General features: G+C 45.6%; 1 protein-coding gene across 4 annotated transcripts in view; it reads right to left on the reverse strand.

The window, feature by feature from the left end:
• The window catches only part of LOC103187397 (solute carrier family 22 member 5), a 63,919-nt gene extending 51,573 nt beyond the window's left edge, over positions 1-12,346 (reverse strand). The window contains exons 1-2 of one of the 4 annotated variants that reach the window (XM_007906870.2): positions 12,264-12,344; positions 3,465-4,266 (exon numbers count right to left, since the gene is read on the reverse strand). In XM_007906870.2, the coding sequence (XP_007905061.1) occupies positions 3,465-3,830 (366 nt within the window). In that variant the 5' untranslated portion in view covers positions 3,831-4,266; positions 12,264-12,344. Of the gene's footprint in view, positions 1-3,464; positions 4,267-4,600; positions 4,845-12,263 lie in introns of those variants that run through there. The other 3 variants (XM_042342537.1, XM_042342531.1, XM_007906871.2) reach the window with 3 other exon arrangements.
• Between the last annotated feature and the right edge of the window lie 3,067 nt (positions 12,347-15,413).

The raw sequence follows: 15,413 nt of genomic DNA on the forward strand, positions 1-15,413 counted from the left end.
ATTAATTGGAATTCCCTGATACTCTGTTACTGAACACATAAACTCAAGAAAGAAACTCCATGAACCATCTGCCTAGCAAAAGGGGGGAAACTCTGTACAAAAAGGGGCAGGCATATAACTGTATTTCTCCTATAAGATAAAGGATATACAAATAAAATTCTCCCGCGGTGTGATTCGAAAAGAGAAGTAAGTTTTTTCCTGGAGCTCTGGTTAACAACCTCTCAAATATAATTTAATTCATGGCTTTTGTGGGATATTGCTGTGCACAATTATTAGCCCCACTTGCTATCAAAATACACATTCACTTTGCAGTAAATCTTGTGGAAGCACTTTGAGATATTTTCTTGGCATAAAAGGCACTGTATAAAACAAAAGGATTATGTATTTATCAGCAACTAGGAATTCAATACGTAGAGGCTGGGATGGTAATCGCAAAGATCAATTTCTGCCTTGGAATGCTCATCTATTCAAATAAATTCCTCAAATAAGTAATGAGCTAATGTCCAAGCAAATTCTCAACGTGATTGGAAAGTTGCTCAGTCAAACTCCACCCCACAGTTAATATTAATGATATATTATAGACCAGAAGCATTTGTTCTCGTTTGTTTTGAAATTGACGAAAGACGAATTTTGTTAGATTCAACAGAAATAGTTCAAAAGAGATTCTAGTGAGAATTAGGAGAATCAGAATTTACACTGTTATTTTGGCAGTCTATGTTAAGATAATTGAAGTTCCCCATTATCACTATTCTTTGGTTTTGCATCTTTCTGAAATCTGCTTGCAGATTTGCTCATCTATCTCCTTCCCACTCTTTGATGGTCTATAGTATGCACCTAACAGAGTAATGGCTTCTTTTCGGCTCCTTACCTCTAACCAAATAGGTTCTGTTTTTGGTGACTCTAGCACATCATCCCTTTCCCGGGCCGTAACAGTGTCTTTAATCAATATTGCCATCCCTTCTCCTTTTTTTCCTTTCCTATCCCTCCTGAATACATTGTCGCCAGGAATACTCAGCACCTTTTCCTGCCCTTGATTGAGCCAGGTCTCCATTATTGCCACTACATTATAACCCCATGTGAGCCTGAAGCTCACCAATCTTATTTGTCACACTCCGTGCAATTACACACATGCACTCCAAGACCGACTGAGTCTGCTCTGCATTTCTCTCCCATCTAATCCCTCTTTTTTCTGGACTACTCCTTATTACATTGCTATTCATCTATCCCAGGCCTCTGTGTAACTTGTTTCTCCTTCCTGATGCTACATCCTGATTCCCTTCCCCCCTCGAAATTAGTTTAGTTTCCTCACAGTGCTAGTTACCCTTTGGTCCCAGCCCTGTTCAGGTGTAACCCATTCACCTTGTACAGGTCTCGCCTACCCCAGAACTGGTCCCAGTGTTCCAGGAACTGGAAGCCCTCCTTTCTGCACCATTTCTCCAGCCAAGCATTCATGTGTTTGATCCTGTTGTTTTGATACTCATTTGCATGAGGCACTGCGAGTCATCCAAGGATCACCACCTTTGAGGTCCTACTCTTTAGCTTTTTCCCTAGCTTACTCTTCCTGTAGGAACTCAGCCCTTATTTTCCCTACGTCAAGGATCCCAACATGGACCACGACTTCTGGATGTTACCCTTCCCCCTGCAGAATATTTTCACTCATTCCGTGATGTTTTCAACCCTGGCACTAGAGAGGCAACATACCATGTGAAGGTCATGTTTTTGGTTGCAGAAATGTCTGATTTCTCCTTTGACCATTGTGTCCCCAATAACAATTGCAATGATACTCTTCCCTGATCCCCATTGTGCATCTGTTTGCTTTCGACTCCCCTCCCAAGAGGGATCATCACCCTGACTGGTATTCAGTGCAGAGAACCAGTTTTTGAGTGCCACACTCTCAGGAGATTTCCGCACTACATGTCTCCTCTTCCTACCATGCTGGATGGTTACCCACTCACTCTCCTCCTAAACCCTCTGTGGCTATGGGGTGACCACCTCTTGAAACATTCGAACCATGAAGTCTTCAGCTTCCTGTATGCCATGCACTGACACCAGCCTCTCCTTGAGCTCATAAACCCTGAGCTCGTCTCAAGTCAGCCTGAGGGGCTTCCTACACATGTATTTGTCCAGGGCACACAAAGCATCCTGGAGTTCCCACATAGCACACATTGTGCATGCAAACAGTACATGAGAAAGTAGCTGAACTACCTACATTGTTTTATTTTGTTACTTTGATTATACATATTTGAGCCAGAGTTCCACTAGATTATGTTTGTAATTTAACTGAACACTTAAATGAATAAAAAGTCAGATAGGTTGAAAGATACGAACAGTTCACGTGATTACAATAAGGATTAGAACAGTTTATAGGATCAAAATAACTTAGAATCTGTTAAATCAACAAGCAGCTTTAATTTCTTCCCTGCAACCAATCTGTGAATGGTTCTGCCTTTCATGCTATGGTGACTGAAATGCTATCCAACACGAAAGGCACTATATAAAGTCGTCCTCACTTTCAGGGCCATCCATAACCTTGCTCCCTCCTCCTCTCTGACCCCCTACCAACCTTCCCACTCCCTCCATTCAGCGGGCTCCAATCTGCTCCATGTCTTCTGCCCGACCCGCCCTACCATTGATGGCCGGGCTTTCAGCCTCTCTGCCCCCAAACTCTGGAACTCCATCCCACAACAACAACAACAAGATTCCATTTATAAAGCGCCTTTCACGTCAGGAGGACGTCCCAAGGCACAGTCCCTTTGTCTCGCTTCCTCCCTTGCCTCCTTCAAGGCCAGGCTCAAGACCCTCCTTTTCGATTGTGCCTTCGGTCGCCCTCCCACCTCTCTGCCTTGCTTCAACCCTACTCCACCCCTCCCCCTGCTCGGGTCCTGACCCCTGATTGTCCAGCATCTTGGGACATTCTCCAGACGTGAAAGGTGCTCTATAAATGTAATTTTGTTGCTGTTGTTGTTGTTGCTGTTGTTGTTGTGTCTTAGATATCAGAGTACCTTATGTCTTATTACCAATGTCTTAATAAAGTCTAGGTGGAAAGGAGGTTGATATCTGTGATCGGTCTTTAAAGGATAGATGCAAAATTGTGATGTTTTCAAATATATGCAATAACACATTCATTGGTCACTACAACAACAAAATTACATTTGTATTGCGCCTTTCACATTGGGAGGACGTCCCAAAGCGCTAAAAGTGTTATCAAAGTGTTAGTGCTGTAAAGCATCATATTTTTCACCCCAGTACTACAAACAACTGTGCCAAATTTTGGTTTTCTCTTCTCATTTTCTCTGATTGTAAAATCCAAATATTTGAAATTGGCCACTTTAGCACCTTGTAATTTGCAGTTAAGTATAGGTCAAAACATGAAAACATGATTCAAATCAGTTAACTTCGAGAAAAGTAATGTTTTCTACTGATTCTCTTAGTGTGTTTTCTAAAAACAAATTCACAATTCTTACCTGAGAGACAATTGTAGAGATGTACCTGTCAGTGCTGTACTCCCAGCCATTCACACAGGGCTCAGTCTCACGTGTTGTGTCATTGAAACCGTCTGTTACAGGAGTTTTGTATCTTCTACATCGACTGTAGATCATCTCACCATCCACCTCCTCTACAGGCAGCAGTGAACTCAGATTGGCTTCTCCAGTGGTTCCATTCAGAGAGTTAGGCAGACGGCAGTGATGCTGAGGGGTGTCTGCCAGAAACACCATGGACAAACCCACATAGCCATTAGGGATAATGGTGATACTCAGCAGCAAGAACATAATTCTCTGGAAGGGACCCCACTCTCCCAGAAAAGCAGTTGCTTCATCATAATCTTGCATATTCTCTTCTATTCACTAAGTTATAATCTTTTTTGTGCGTTCGGTGCTTCACTTCCAAATGTGTGTTCTTTGGAAGCAATAAATCTATTTCATCCAATGTTCAGATGAAATCAGTTCAAAGCATAATAGTTGTTGCTTCAATAAAATTGAATAAATTACTTTAGGCACAATTATAAGAAGTTTGATGATCAATTTGAAAATGAGTCTTCGTATCACACAGTAATACCCGTACCAAGTGTATGAGTTAATATACCAGCAGGTTAGTGTCTGTAGTGTGGCTTGTAAAGTCCATTCGATGTCTGGAAAAGAATCTGAAAAATACAAGATACTTATTTCTAAAGCTGTGCACCTCCCCTCAGATTCATGGAGATTTGATTGGTTCCTGGCTCATTGATTGATATGGCTTTTTCTATTGCAGTCAAAATGTTTCCATCCCCTTTAAAACAGAAAATAGAATAAAAGTAAATATTATTAATATCACAATTGAGATTAGCAACTGCAAGGTCTGCTGACAGGTTAATTGTTTTAACAGTGTGCAGTGCAAAAGGAAATTCTCTGCTGATCTACGTGTTCCAGTGAAACTTCAAAGCCAAAATAAGTACTGTTTATCCTTTTCTTCTATCACTGTTTTGCCCTTGAGATAGTAGTATTCACAAAGACCAGCAAGGCAAACCTTCCTCTTGTGATTTTGTTAAGTGAGCCAGCTGAACTCACCCCTTGCACATACATATACACACTCAGGCAGACAAACAAAGCCAGCTTGAACGTACCTTAGTTTTCACATTGCAGTCAGCTGTATTTGGTTGTATAAGCTACTAATGTCACATAAATATTTCAAGACCAGGTTTACTTTTCCATCAGCACTAGTCGTCTATGCATTTGATTAAAAGTTCAATTTCCCTGACTATTAATAAATCACGTTCTCTTTAGGACTGCAAAAATCTAAATGTAATTCTGCCAGCCAGAATAGTAAAAATAGGAGCACATGTACTCTGTGGATGACACAGAACTTGCCAACACAGAAGTTGAAAAAGACCAAGGGGTGTTAGGTTACTGGAAGATCACTCTGTCCAAATGTTATTGGTTATAGCAACAGAGCATAGGGATTTCAATCTTTTTTTATTGGTCAGCCCGGAGTATAACACATGCGGAAATTCATCACCATGCTTAAGAGTATCTAAACCAAACTGAGAATTCCATGCATACTACCTATATGTACATTGTTGGAATGGAATGAGCACTCTCTCCCTAAAGGAATGCATCCTTTCCTATTCTGGAAAATATTAGATGCAGATTGGCAAGAGCTAAGGCTTGGGGACCCCAGAGTGTGTGTTTTACTGCTGGAGTAAAAACAACTAAAACCATTGATATTGCTGTCTGTCAAGCTTTCCTGCTGATTGTCCAGCTAGGATCACCCTACCCTTTAGGGTTTTGGCTTGCAACAACAACAGCAAAATTACATTTGTATAGTGCCTTTCACATCAGGAGGACATCCCATGGTGCTGGACAATCAGTATTTTGAATCCGAGCTGGGAGTCGGGATTAGGGAGGGTGGAGGGCACGGGAAAAGGTGGGTGACTGAAGGCATGGTTGAAGAGGATGGTCTTGAGATGGATCTTCAAGGTAACAAGTGAGGGAGTGAGGCAAAGGGATTGTGGGATGGATTTCAAGAGGGTGGAAGCAGAAGGCCCACCCACCAATGGTGGGGTGGGCGAGGCGGGGGACATGAAGTAGGCCGGAGCCCGCTGAGTGGAGGGAGCGGACAGGTTGGTAGCGGATTAAGAGATTGCAGAGGTAGGGATGAGCAAGTCCATGGAGGGCATGAAAGTGACGACCAGGATCTTAATTTGTATCCCTGTATGGTGGGAAGCCAGTGGAGTTGGGCAAGGATGGGGTTGATAGTGTCGCAGATGTTCTGCAGCCTTTGGAAAGAGGATTTGGGGAGGGCAACAAGCAGGGAGTTTGCATAGTCGAGCTTGGGTATTATGAATGTGTGTATGAGGGTTTCAGCGGCCTGTGGTGGAGCCGGGTGATGTTGCAGAGGTGGGGGAAGGCAGAGCGGGACATGGCATGGATGTGGGGTAGGAAGGATAATTGAGGCTCAAACAAGATGCCAAGGATCCGTACTGGCTTAGTGAGGTAGAGTGTGAATCCTTAGATGGTATTGCTGTCAGTGCCTGAGGTGTGGAGGAGCTGATGGGAGCCAATCAGGAGGGCCTCAGTCTTGTTGGCGTTCAGCTGTAGAAAGGACTTGATGTTTGACAGATATTCTGTCAGGACAGCAGTGGTCCTGGAATCAAGCGTGGAGGCAGACATATAGAGTGGAGTATCATTTGCAAACATGTCGAAATTGACCCCATGTCTGCAGATATGATGCCACCAAGAGGGAGCATATAGACAGTGAAAGGGAGGGGATCAAGGACGAACCCTGAGGAACTCCACACAAGTTGGTGCGGGGGCTAGAGAAGAAGCCGTTTGTGGAGATAAAGTGGAGACAGTGTGAGCAGTAAGATCTGAACCATTCAAAGACAGAACAACGAAGGTTGAGGTGAATGTAGAGGCAGTGGAGGAGGATAGAGTGGTCAATGGTATCAAAGACAGCAAAGCAGTCAAGGAGGACGAGGAGACAGAGGGAGCCCTGGTCGCAGATGGACAAAATGTCATTGGTCATTTGTTGGAGGAAGAAGGAGCAAAGCTGGGAAGCAATGACTCATTCGAGGATCTTGGAAAGGAAAGGTTGGAGACAGGATGGTAGTTTGAGAGCAGGGATGGGTCCAGGGAGGGTTTTTTAAGGGTATGAGTGATGATGGCCATTTTTAGAGGTGTGGGAATGGTATCACGTTACACAGGGAGAGGTTTATGATATTTGTGAGTAGGGGCAAGATGTGGAGCTAGGAGGTAAGGTGTTAACAAGATTAACAGGATCGAAACGGAGGATTCCCTGCCTCCAGTGACTGATCTGCCCTTCCAAGTCCTGCCAATGAGCTCAGCTGGCTGTGCTTTACCAGCAGTGCCTTGGAGTAATGCAGACATGCATGGCTCAGGAACCAGACTACCGAGACTGCATGAATCAAACTATTTTACAGATTCGGCCCTTAGACCATATTTTATTTTGTTTCATAGTAATGTTCTGGGTTGTATCTTTAGAATAGCAGCTAAATTCATTCTCTCCTGATTGGGTATCTTCATGCACAACCATAGGTTGTACTACATAGAGAGAAAGTTAAGGAAGGCCTGGACATACATGAAGTGAGGCAAAAGGCCATCAGTGATCATAGATTCATAGAATTATACAGCTCAGAAGGAGGCCATTCTCTGTGCCATTCTGCGTGACGTCACTTCCACCTGCCATATTTGAATCACTTTTAGCAGGTATAATATAGTTTATACCAGTGTGTCTCCCTCCCATCCTCTGTCTGTCTCCCTCCCCTGTCCTTTCCCTGCAGGCTGCTCTTTGCTAACCAGAATGAGCGCACTCCCACTTCTGCACCACCTCTAGCCTTCACAGCCTCCTGCAGGCTGACAATGTCCCACTAATCTGCCGCCTCTCGTCTTAGCGTGTTCATCTTGGCTGCCGCCCCTGACCCGAGCTGGCCCTCCCTCAAAATGCCCCCTCCCTGCAACTCTCCCACTTTGTCCTGCTCTCTCTGCCCTCCCCGCCTCCTATCTCTGCTTGACCCCCCCCCCATGCCCCCCTCTGCTCCAGCCTGGGAATTCTCTGCTGGGCTCATCGTGGCACTCAGCGTTGGTTGTCCAGCAGCAGCCACACCGACTGCCCCATTCCTACTACCGCCGCAACCCACTCCGGATAGACCCCGGGGGTTAACCTCTCCTGCTTCATCCACATCCCCACCCTCCAATCCACTACCCCTTCCCATCCCACACATCCCTCTGCCAACTGTCCTTTCTGCATTGGCCTTCAAAACTTCCCCTCCATCTGCAATAATACTCTGGCCACCAAGGATCTCATCCTCAATGAGAACGTTGATATTATGGGCCTCATGGAAACCTGGATCACCCCAGGTGACACCTTCCCCCTCACTGAGGCCACACCACCCGGCTATACCTACCACCATGCCCCACGTCCCAACCACCATGGCAGTGGGGTGGCCCTCATCTCCAGGGTGTCATTGCTCTATCCCCCTACTCCGCTGGCTCATTCCCCTCTTTTGATCACCTAACCCTCTGCCATCCCTTCCATCTCTCACTAAACATTCTCCTAATTTACCGCCCCCTAAAAGCCTCCCCCACCTTCATCTCTGACATCTCCACCCTTCTAGTTTCCCTCTGCCTTTGCTTCAACCGCCTCATCATCCTAGGTGACTTCAACCTCCACTTCACCCCCTCTTTCTCCACCTCCTCAGAGTTCTCCACTTTTCTCTTCTCTCAATCTTTCCCTCCACATCCACTTTGCTACCCAAATTCATGGCTACCCTCTCGACCTGGTGATAATAATAATAATAATCCTTGCATTTGATATAGTGCTTTTCACGTCGGGAGGACGTCCCAAAGCGCTTCACAGAACACACTGTAAAGTCAATTGACTGTATACTTGTGGGCAAACGTGGCAGCCAATTGCGCACAGCAATGTCCCACAAACAATCGTAGATTGAAAATGACCAATTTATTATTGGTTTTGGTTTTGGAGGGATTATTATTAGGCTCTGTGTGGAGTAAGGAAACTTGCCCAAGGTTTCGCTCTGCCTGGAATTGAATTCAGGTCTCTCGCTTGCAAAGCGAGTGCTCTAACCACTGAGCTACAGGCCTCAGCGTCTCGTAGTCACCATCACCGACATGACCATCTCTAACCACCATCTCTTCCCACTCTGGCCCACCTTCTGCACCAACCGATCCTCTGCGTTTTCTCTCCTCCACATCACCCTCTCCACCACACTCAATTCCCTTCACCCCCTCACCTCCCAAACTGCCTCCTATTCCCGATCCTCATTCTGATTCATTAGCCACCTCCACTCGCTAAAGGGCCAGGTGCGGAGCTGCGAACGCACCTGGCTCAAATCCGGTCTAATGGTCCACCGCCACATCTGGCTGGACCACATTAAAACTGTCCGCTCCACTCTCGCTTCAGGTAAATTGTCCTTTTACTCCAGGTTAATCCTAGAGGCGAACGGCAACCCCAGGCTCCCGTTCTCCACCACCAGTCAGTTCCTCCACCCCTCCCCGCCATGCTTCGCAGATTCTTTTCTCCGACTCCCACTGAGAGGAAATGCTGGACTTCCTTGAGTTCAAAATCGAGGGAATCCGCTCAGCTGCCTCTGCCCTCTCAACTCTTCCCTACCCCCACCCCACACTCCGACCACTACCCATCCCTCCTTCCACACCTTTGAACCTGGCCCCCCCTCCTCTGTCATCACCACAATATCTTCCGTGAAGCCCACCACCTGCCCCCCCTTATCCCATCCCCACCCCTCTCCTTAAATCCCAGCTACAACTCCATGTCCCACTACTCGCCGACTTCATCAACCTCTCACTGTCATCTGTCACTGTTCCTAACTGCTTCTAAACAGCCACTATCACCCCACCTTGAAGAAACCTTCTCTTGACCTATCACAGCTATCCAGTTACTGGCCTATCTCCCACCTCCCTTTTCTGTCTAAGGTCATTGAGAGAGCCATTGCCTCCCAGCTTCACTCTTTCCTCTTCTCTCACTCCCTCCATGAACCCCTTCAATCGGGTTTCCGTGCTACCCACAGTACAGAAACTGCTCTAGTCAAGGTCACAAATGACATCCTGACCATGTGTGACCAGGGCTCCCTCTGCCTCCTCATCCTCCTCGACCTCTCTGCCGCCTTTGATACTGTGGATCATTCAATCCTCCTCCACCGCCTCTCCTCCCACCTCAACCTTCAAGGTTCTGTCCTCGACTGGTTCAGGTCCTAGCTTTCACACCGCCTCCACTTCGTCGTGGCAAATGGCTTCTCCTCCAGCCCCCACACTGTCTCGTGTGGTGTCCCTCAGGGCTCTGTCCTCGGTCCTCTCCTCTTCACACTCTATATGCTCCCCCTTGGTGACATCATCCACAGACATGGAGTAACTTTCCCTATGTATGCGGATGACACCCAACTCTATCTCTCTGCCTCCACCCTCAACTCCAGGACTACTGGCGTCCTGACTGACTGCCTGTCTGACATCAAGTCCTGGACGAGGGACAATTTTCTCCAACTGAACGTCAGCAAGACTGAGGCCCTCCTGGCCGGCTCGTGCCAGTGCCCCCGCACTCAGGTGCTGGCAGCATCAGCCTCAACGGCTGCACACTCAACCTCACTAAGCCAGTCAGGAACCTGGGTGTCTTGTTTGACCCTAAACTATCCTTTCTCCCCGACATCCGCGCCATGACTGGCACTGCCTACCACCACCTCCACAACATTGCCAGACTCTGCCATTGCCTCAGCCCTCAGGCTGCCAAAACCCTCACCCACGCATTCGTCACATCAAGGCTCGATTATGGAAACTCCCTCCTCATCGGCCTTCACAACTCTTCCCTTCACAAGCTGCAGATCATCCAAAACTCTGCAGCTCGTGTACTCTCACCACCAGGCTCTGTGACCGCATCACTCCCACCCTCACCCAACTCCACTGGCTCCCCATCCCTCAGAGGATCGAATTCAAGATCCTCATCCAAGGCGTTGCCCCCTCCTACCTCTCTGACCTGCTGACTCTCTACCAACCTACCCACTCTCTCCGTTCAGCAGGCTCTGGCCTGCTCCATGTCTTCTGCCCGACGCACCCTACCATCCATGTCGGGCTTTCAGCTTCTCTGCTCCCACACTCTGGAATTCCATCCCACAGTCCCTTCACCTTGCTCCCTCCCTTGCCTCCTTCAAGGATGGTCTGAAGACCCTCCTCTTCGATCGTGCCTTCAGTCGCCCTCCCACCTCTCTGCCTTCCCTCACCCCTACCCGACCCCTCCCCCATGCTCAGGTCCTGACCCCTGACTGTCCAGCACTTTGGGACGTCTTCCCAATGTGAAAGGTGCTCTATAAATGTAATTTTGTTTTTGTTGTTGTTAATGCCAGCTCTTTGAAAAAAACTATCCAAATTGATTCCATTCCCCTGCTCTCTTCCATAGCCCTGCAAAATTGTCCTCCCCAAATAATTATCTGATGGAGGGCATACAGTTAGAGGAGGCTCAGAGACAAGCAGCAGTGTAACTGTTTATTGCTGTTACTCAAGAGCAGTTAGAATAACATTCAGTGGAATTCACAGGTTATAAATGCAATAAATCAAAAGGATATTTTTATTGTAAGGTGTAGTGACTGTATGTCTTGCAGGAGAGCGCGACAGCCAATTTATGCACAGCAATGTCACACAAATAGATGTGAAGTGATTAATAAATTATTCAACATCTATTGAATAATTGAACTGTAATCAATATCTCATCTGAAGGATGCCACTCCAACAATGCAGCACTCTCCCAGAATTACACTGAAATATCAGCCTGATAATATGTCCCAATATGGGGCTTGAACCCATAATCATCTTACTCAAAGGTGAGAATGCTACCAACTGAGCTAAAGGAGTTTCACCCACAAAATACACAGTCAGTTCACTATACAATATATCATGTGAAGCACTTTGAGATGTCTCAATTACATAATGAGGCACTGTATCAAATGCAAGGATTATTATTGTTGAAGGAGTAATGAAGGTTATGTAAAGAAATCTGATCCAACTGGAAACCATAGACAAACATGTTGTACAGCACACAATGGACCTTGAAAACCACAATCAGAGGGCAATGACGGCAGCATTGCAGATGATTACCACCATCAAAGAGTTTATTTTTGATCTTCTGGGTGTCTGGCACATGGGGAAAGCCGTCACAATACTTATTGTTGTCTAAACAAGACTGAGAGTTCCAACCATGCCACCTAAACATGGAAATTTCCGTGTCTAGAATGGAATACACTCTTTACCTAGAGTGACACACCTGGCTTTACCTTGTACCAGAAAGTATTATATACAGGTTGGCAAGACTTGGTGATCCCAGAATGTGTGTTGGGGCACCGCTGGAACTAATCCACTAAAACCACAGTTTGTCAATGAAAGCAGTACCTGGCAAGCATCCCTCTGCTTTTCCAGCTAGGCCTACCTTGCTAAGGCATTGGCTTGCAGGGTTCAAGGGAGCTGAATGAAAAAACACCCCTGCCCAGACTCCTGATCCAAGTACTGCCACTGAGCCAGCATGGGGAGTATTTGGCGTACTGGAGACCTACCTGGCTCAGGAACTAAAGACCAACAGAGAGTATTGACTTGATTCCGACATTCCATTGCCAAGAGCATCACATTGGAAACAGTTCAACTCCAAGTAGACCCCACTTACCTTTCACCACCCTCCCCCCTGCTCTCCCGGATGATAAGACTTATATCATGTGATAGAATCTACAATCCATAATATGAGCACAGTAATCCTACCTGGGCATGCGTGGTAAATCAAAAGGAATAGTCCTTGCTAGAAGTGACACAGATAATGCAATCCAGGTTCAAACAGTGCTTAACAGGCTCCCTGGAGGCTGTCACATGTGCAGTTATTAATAGGAGATTCCCTGCAGTAACTAGAGAAGCCTATCATTCAGTTTCTTTTAGCCTGCCATGTCCTTGTGTAAAAGTCAATCATTATCTGCCTTGCTGACTGCAGATCCCACCAAGCCCTCCCATCGAGACGGGTGAAAGTTGACAGACCCTGAACAGATAATACACTTCCTGCAGATTCCAGTTCAGTATCCAATCTTCCATCACCACCTCTAAAAAATGTGAGAACCCGAGGGTGCCCAAGTGCCTTGTCACAAACATCCACTGCTGGAAAAAACAACTCTCTTGATTCCCCAGAGCCATTTCCAACTTCTCCTTCAGCTGTGCCCTCCAAATAGGCATGACCGTTTAGTTAAGTTAATGAGCATGCAGTGCACAAATTGATGTTCTATGGAGTCCTGTATCTCAGTGGTTAGAGCACTCACCTTGCAAGCGCGAGACCTGGGTTCGATTCCCAGCAGGGCAAAATCTTTGGCAAGTTTCCTTACTGTACACGATTGATAATAATCCCTCAAGAAAAAAAAACAATAATAAATTGGTCACTTCAATCCATGACTGTTTGTGGGACATTGCTGTGCACAATTGGCTGCTGCGTTTCGCCCAAAAATATACAGTCAATTTACTTTGCAGTATATTCTGTGAAGCCCTTTGAGACATCAAGAAGACATGTGTAGCGCTATATTATTATTATTATTAAATATTCTATTAATCCATATTCCAAACCAACTGATTACTCACCTTTGCCTCTATGTTAGAAACTGCCACTGGTTTTGAAACTATCAAACACAATATGCTGTATTCTCTTCATCTCCCAGGAACTGTCATTGCAAATAATTTGCTAGTTAAATCATTAACTATTTGCATATAAAACATTGAAATTCTCTCCAGAATTTTCTTGTATGTGTAATGATTATATGCACAGGATTATTAAAGAACTCTTTGAGAGGATAAATAAAGGAAATGCAGTAGATGCAATTTACTGGATTTAAATAAAAGCATTCCATAAAGACTTACTTGAGAAGCGTACTGCAAAGATTATGGCATTTTGAGTTAAAGGGTACGTGGCAACATTAATAAAGAGCTGTATGGGGAACAGAAAGCAAAGAGTAAGAGTAAAAGGAAATATTCCAGATAAATGAGTAGTTTTCTAGAGGGCCCTGTATTACAGCCCTGTTATTTACTATGTACAGAGGGTTCACAAAGTCCTGTTACCATTCCAACACCCCTCCAACCCTGTTTTTTCTTACAATTAATTTTTATTTTCTGTTGCAGATGAGTCAAGCCTGATATCAGTAAATTCCTCGTCATTCCATCCGTATTATGGAAGATGTCGCACTGAACGTGGCAACAGATCAAATTATAGCATTCTACACCAATGCCCTGGACATCCAAACACAGTTAAACACTTGCACTAAATACAATGAAATACTTCTAAATATACTTATCACCATTCTTCCACATGGGAATGAAAAGTTGAGGAAAATTGATTGTTTAGCAGCTTGATGGCTGCATCACGACCGCTGGAATCAGGAGAGAAGCAAAGGGATAGAGTTTGTTTTGGTACCATTCATGCAGAAATTAACTCCATGCCTGTGGATGACATCACCGAGCTGGAGCATGTAGATATTAAAACGGAGAGGACCGAGGAGGAGAATAATAATAATAATACTTGCATTTGCAACTATGCAAACTCACTGCTTGTCGGCCTCCCCAACTCCTCCCTCCACAGGCTGCAGATCAACCAGAACTTTGCAGCCCGTGTCCTCTCCCGCACTAGGCTTTGTAACCCTATTACCCCCATCCTCGCCACTCCACTGGCTTCTCATCACACAGAGGATATAGTTCCAAGATCCTGGTCCTCACCTTTACAAAGTCCTCCATGGTCTTGCTCTCCCCTACTCCTCTGACCTCCTAACCCCCGACCACCCTGTTCGCTCTCTCCCCTCAGTGAGCTCCGACCTGCTTCACATCCCCCGCCTCGCTTGCCCCACTATCAGCAGCTGGGCCTTGTGCGACTCTGCACCCACCCTCTGTAACTCCATCCCGCATTCCCTCCATCTCGTCCCCTCCCTCGCCACCTTCAAGACCCACCTCAAGACCCTCCTCTTCGACTGTGCTTTCAATCTTCCTGCTTCCCCCCTGCCCTCTCCCATCCCGACCCTCAGCTCGGGTCCATAACTGCCTGTTCCAGCACCTTGGGACGTCCTCCCGATGTGAAAGGCGCTATACAAATGTAATTTTGTTGTTGTTATCTTATCACATCTTTGAGACATCTCGATGTACTTCAAAGACTAATAAAGTGAATTGACTGTATATTTTATGGGCGAAACTCAGCATTCAATTGCATAAAATAGTATCCCTCAAGCAGTTGCTAATGACAAAGAACTAGTCTGAAAGAATTTATGTAACTTAGTTAATTTGAGCAACCAAACACAACTGAAAGCTACTAAATGAATGCAATCATTTAGTGGTTTCTTAATGTCCTCCTGAATAGGCAGACGGGACCTCGGTTTAATGTCTCCTCAGTTTAATGCCAACACCCCGCCTGCACTGCTTTGGAGTATCAGCTTGGACTACGTGAGTTCAAACCCCAACATCTCCAAGTTGAGACTTTGAACTCACAGTTTAGGCTGTTGCTCCTGTGTAGTGCAATCCCAGCAATGTGCTTCATTGTCAGAGTTCCCATCCTTTGAATGAGACACTAAATTGATATTCTGCCTCTCTGTTAGGTGGATGTTAAAGATGGCATGGTACTATTCAAAAAGGAGTTTCTTCAGTGTCAGTGTCCTGATCAACAATCCTCAAGTAAAAAATGGTCATTCACTTCATAGCTGTTTGTGGGACATTGCTGTGTGCAATTTGACTGCCATGTTTGCCTATAAATTCAGTCATTATATCATACAATAGATCCTGAGATATCCTCCTGACATGAAAGGTCTTGCCAGTATATCAAATGTAAGAGTTATATTTTGTTTATGAATTGATTCAAGAATGAAACATAGTCTGGTCTGCCTAGAAGGTAACCCGCCCTGC

Source organism: Callorhinchus milii, unplaced genomic scaffold (genome assembly GCF_018977255.1).
Source record: "Callorhinchus milii isolate IMCB2004 unplaced genomic scaffold, IMCB_Cmil_1.0 Scaffold1, whole genome shotgun sequence".
Classification (NCBI taxonomy): domain Eukaryota; kingdom Metazoa; phylum Chordata; class Chondrichthyes; order Chimaeriformes; family Callorhinchidae; genus Callorhinchus; species Callorhinchus milii.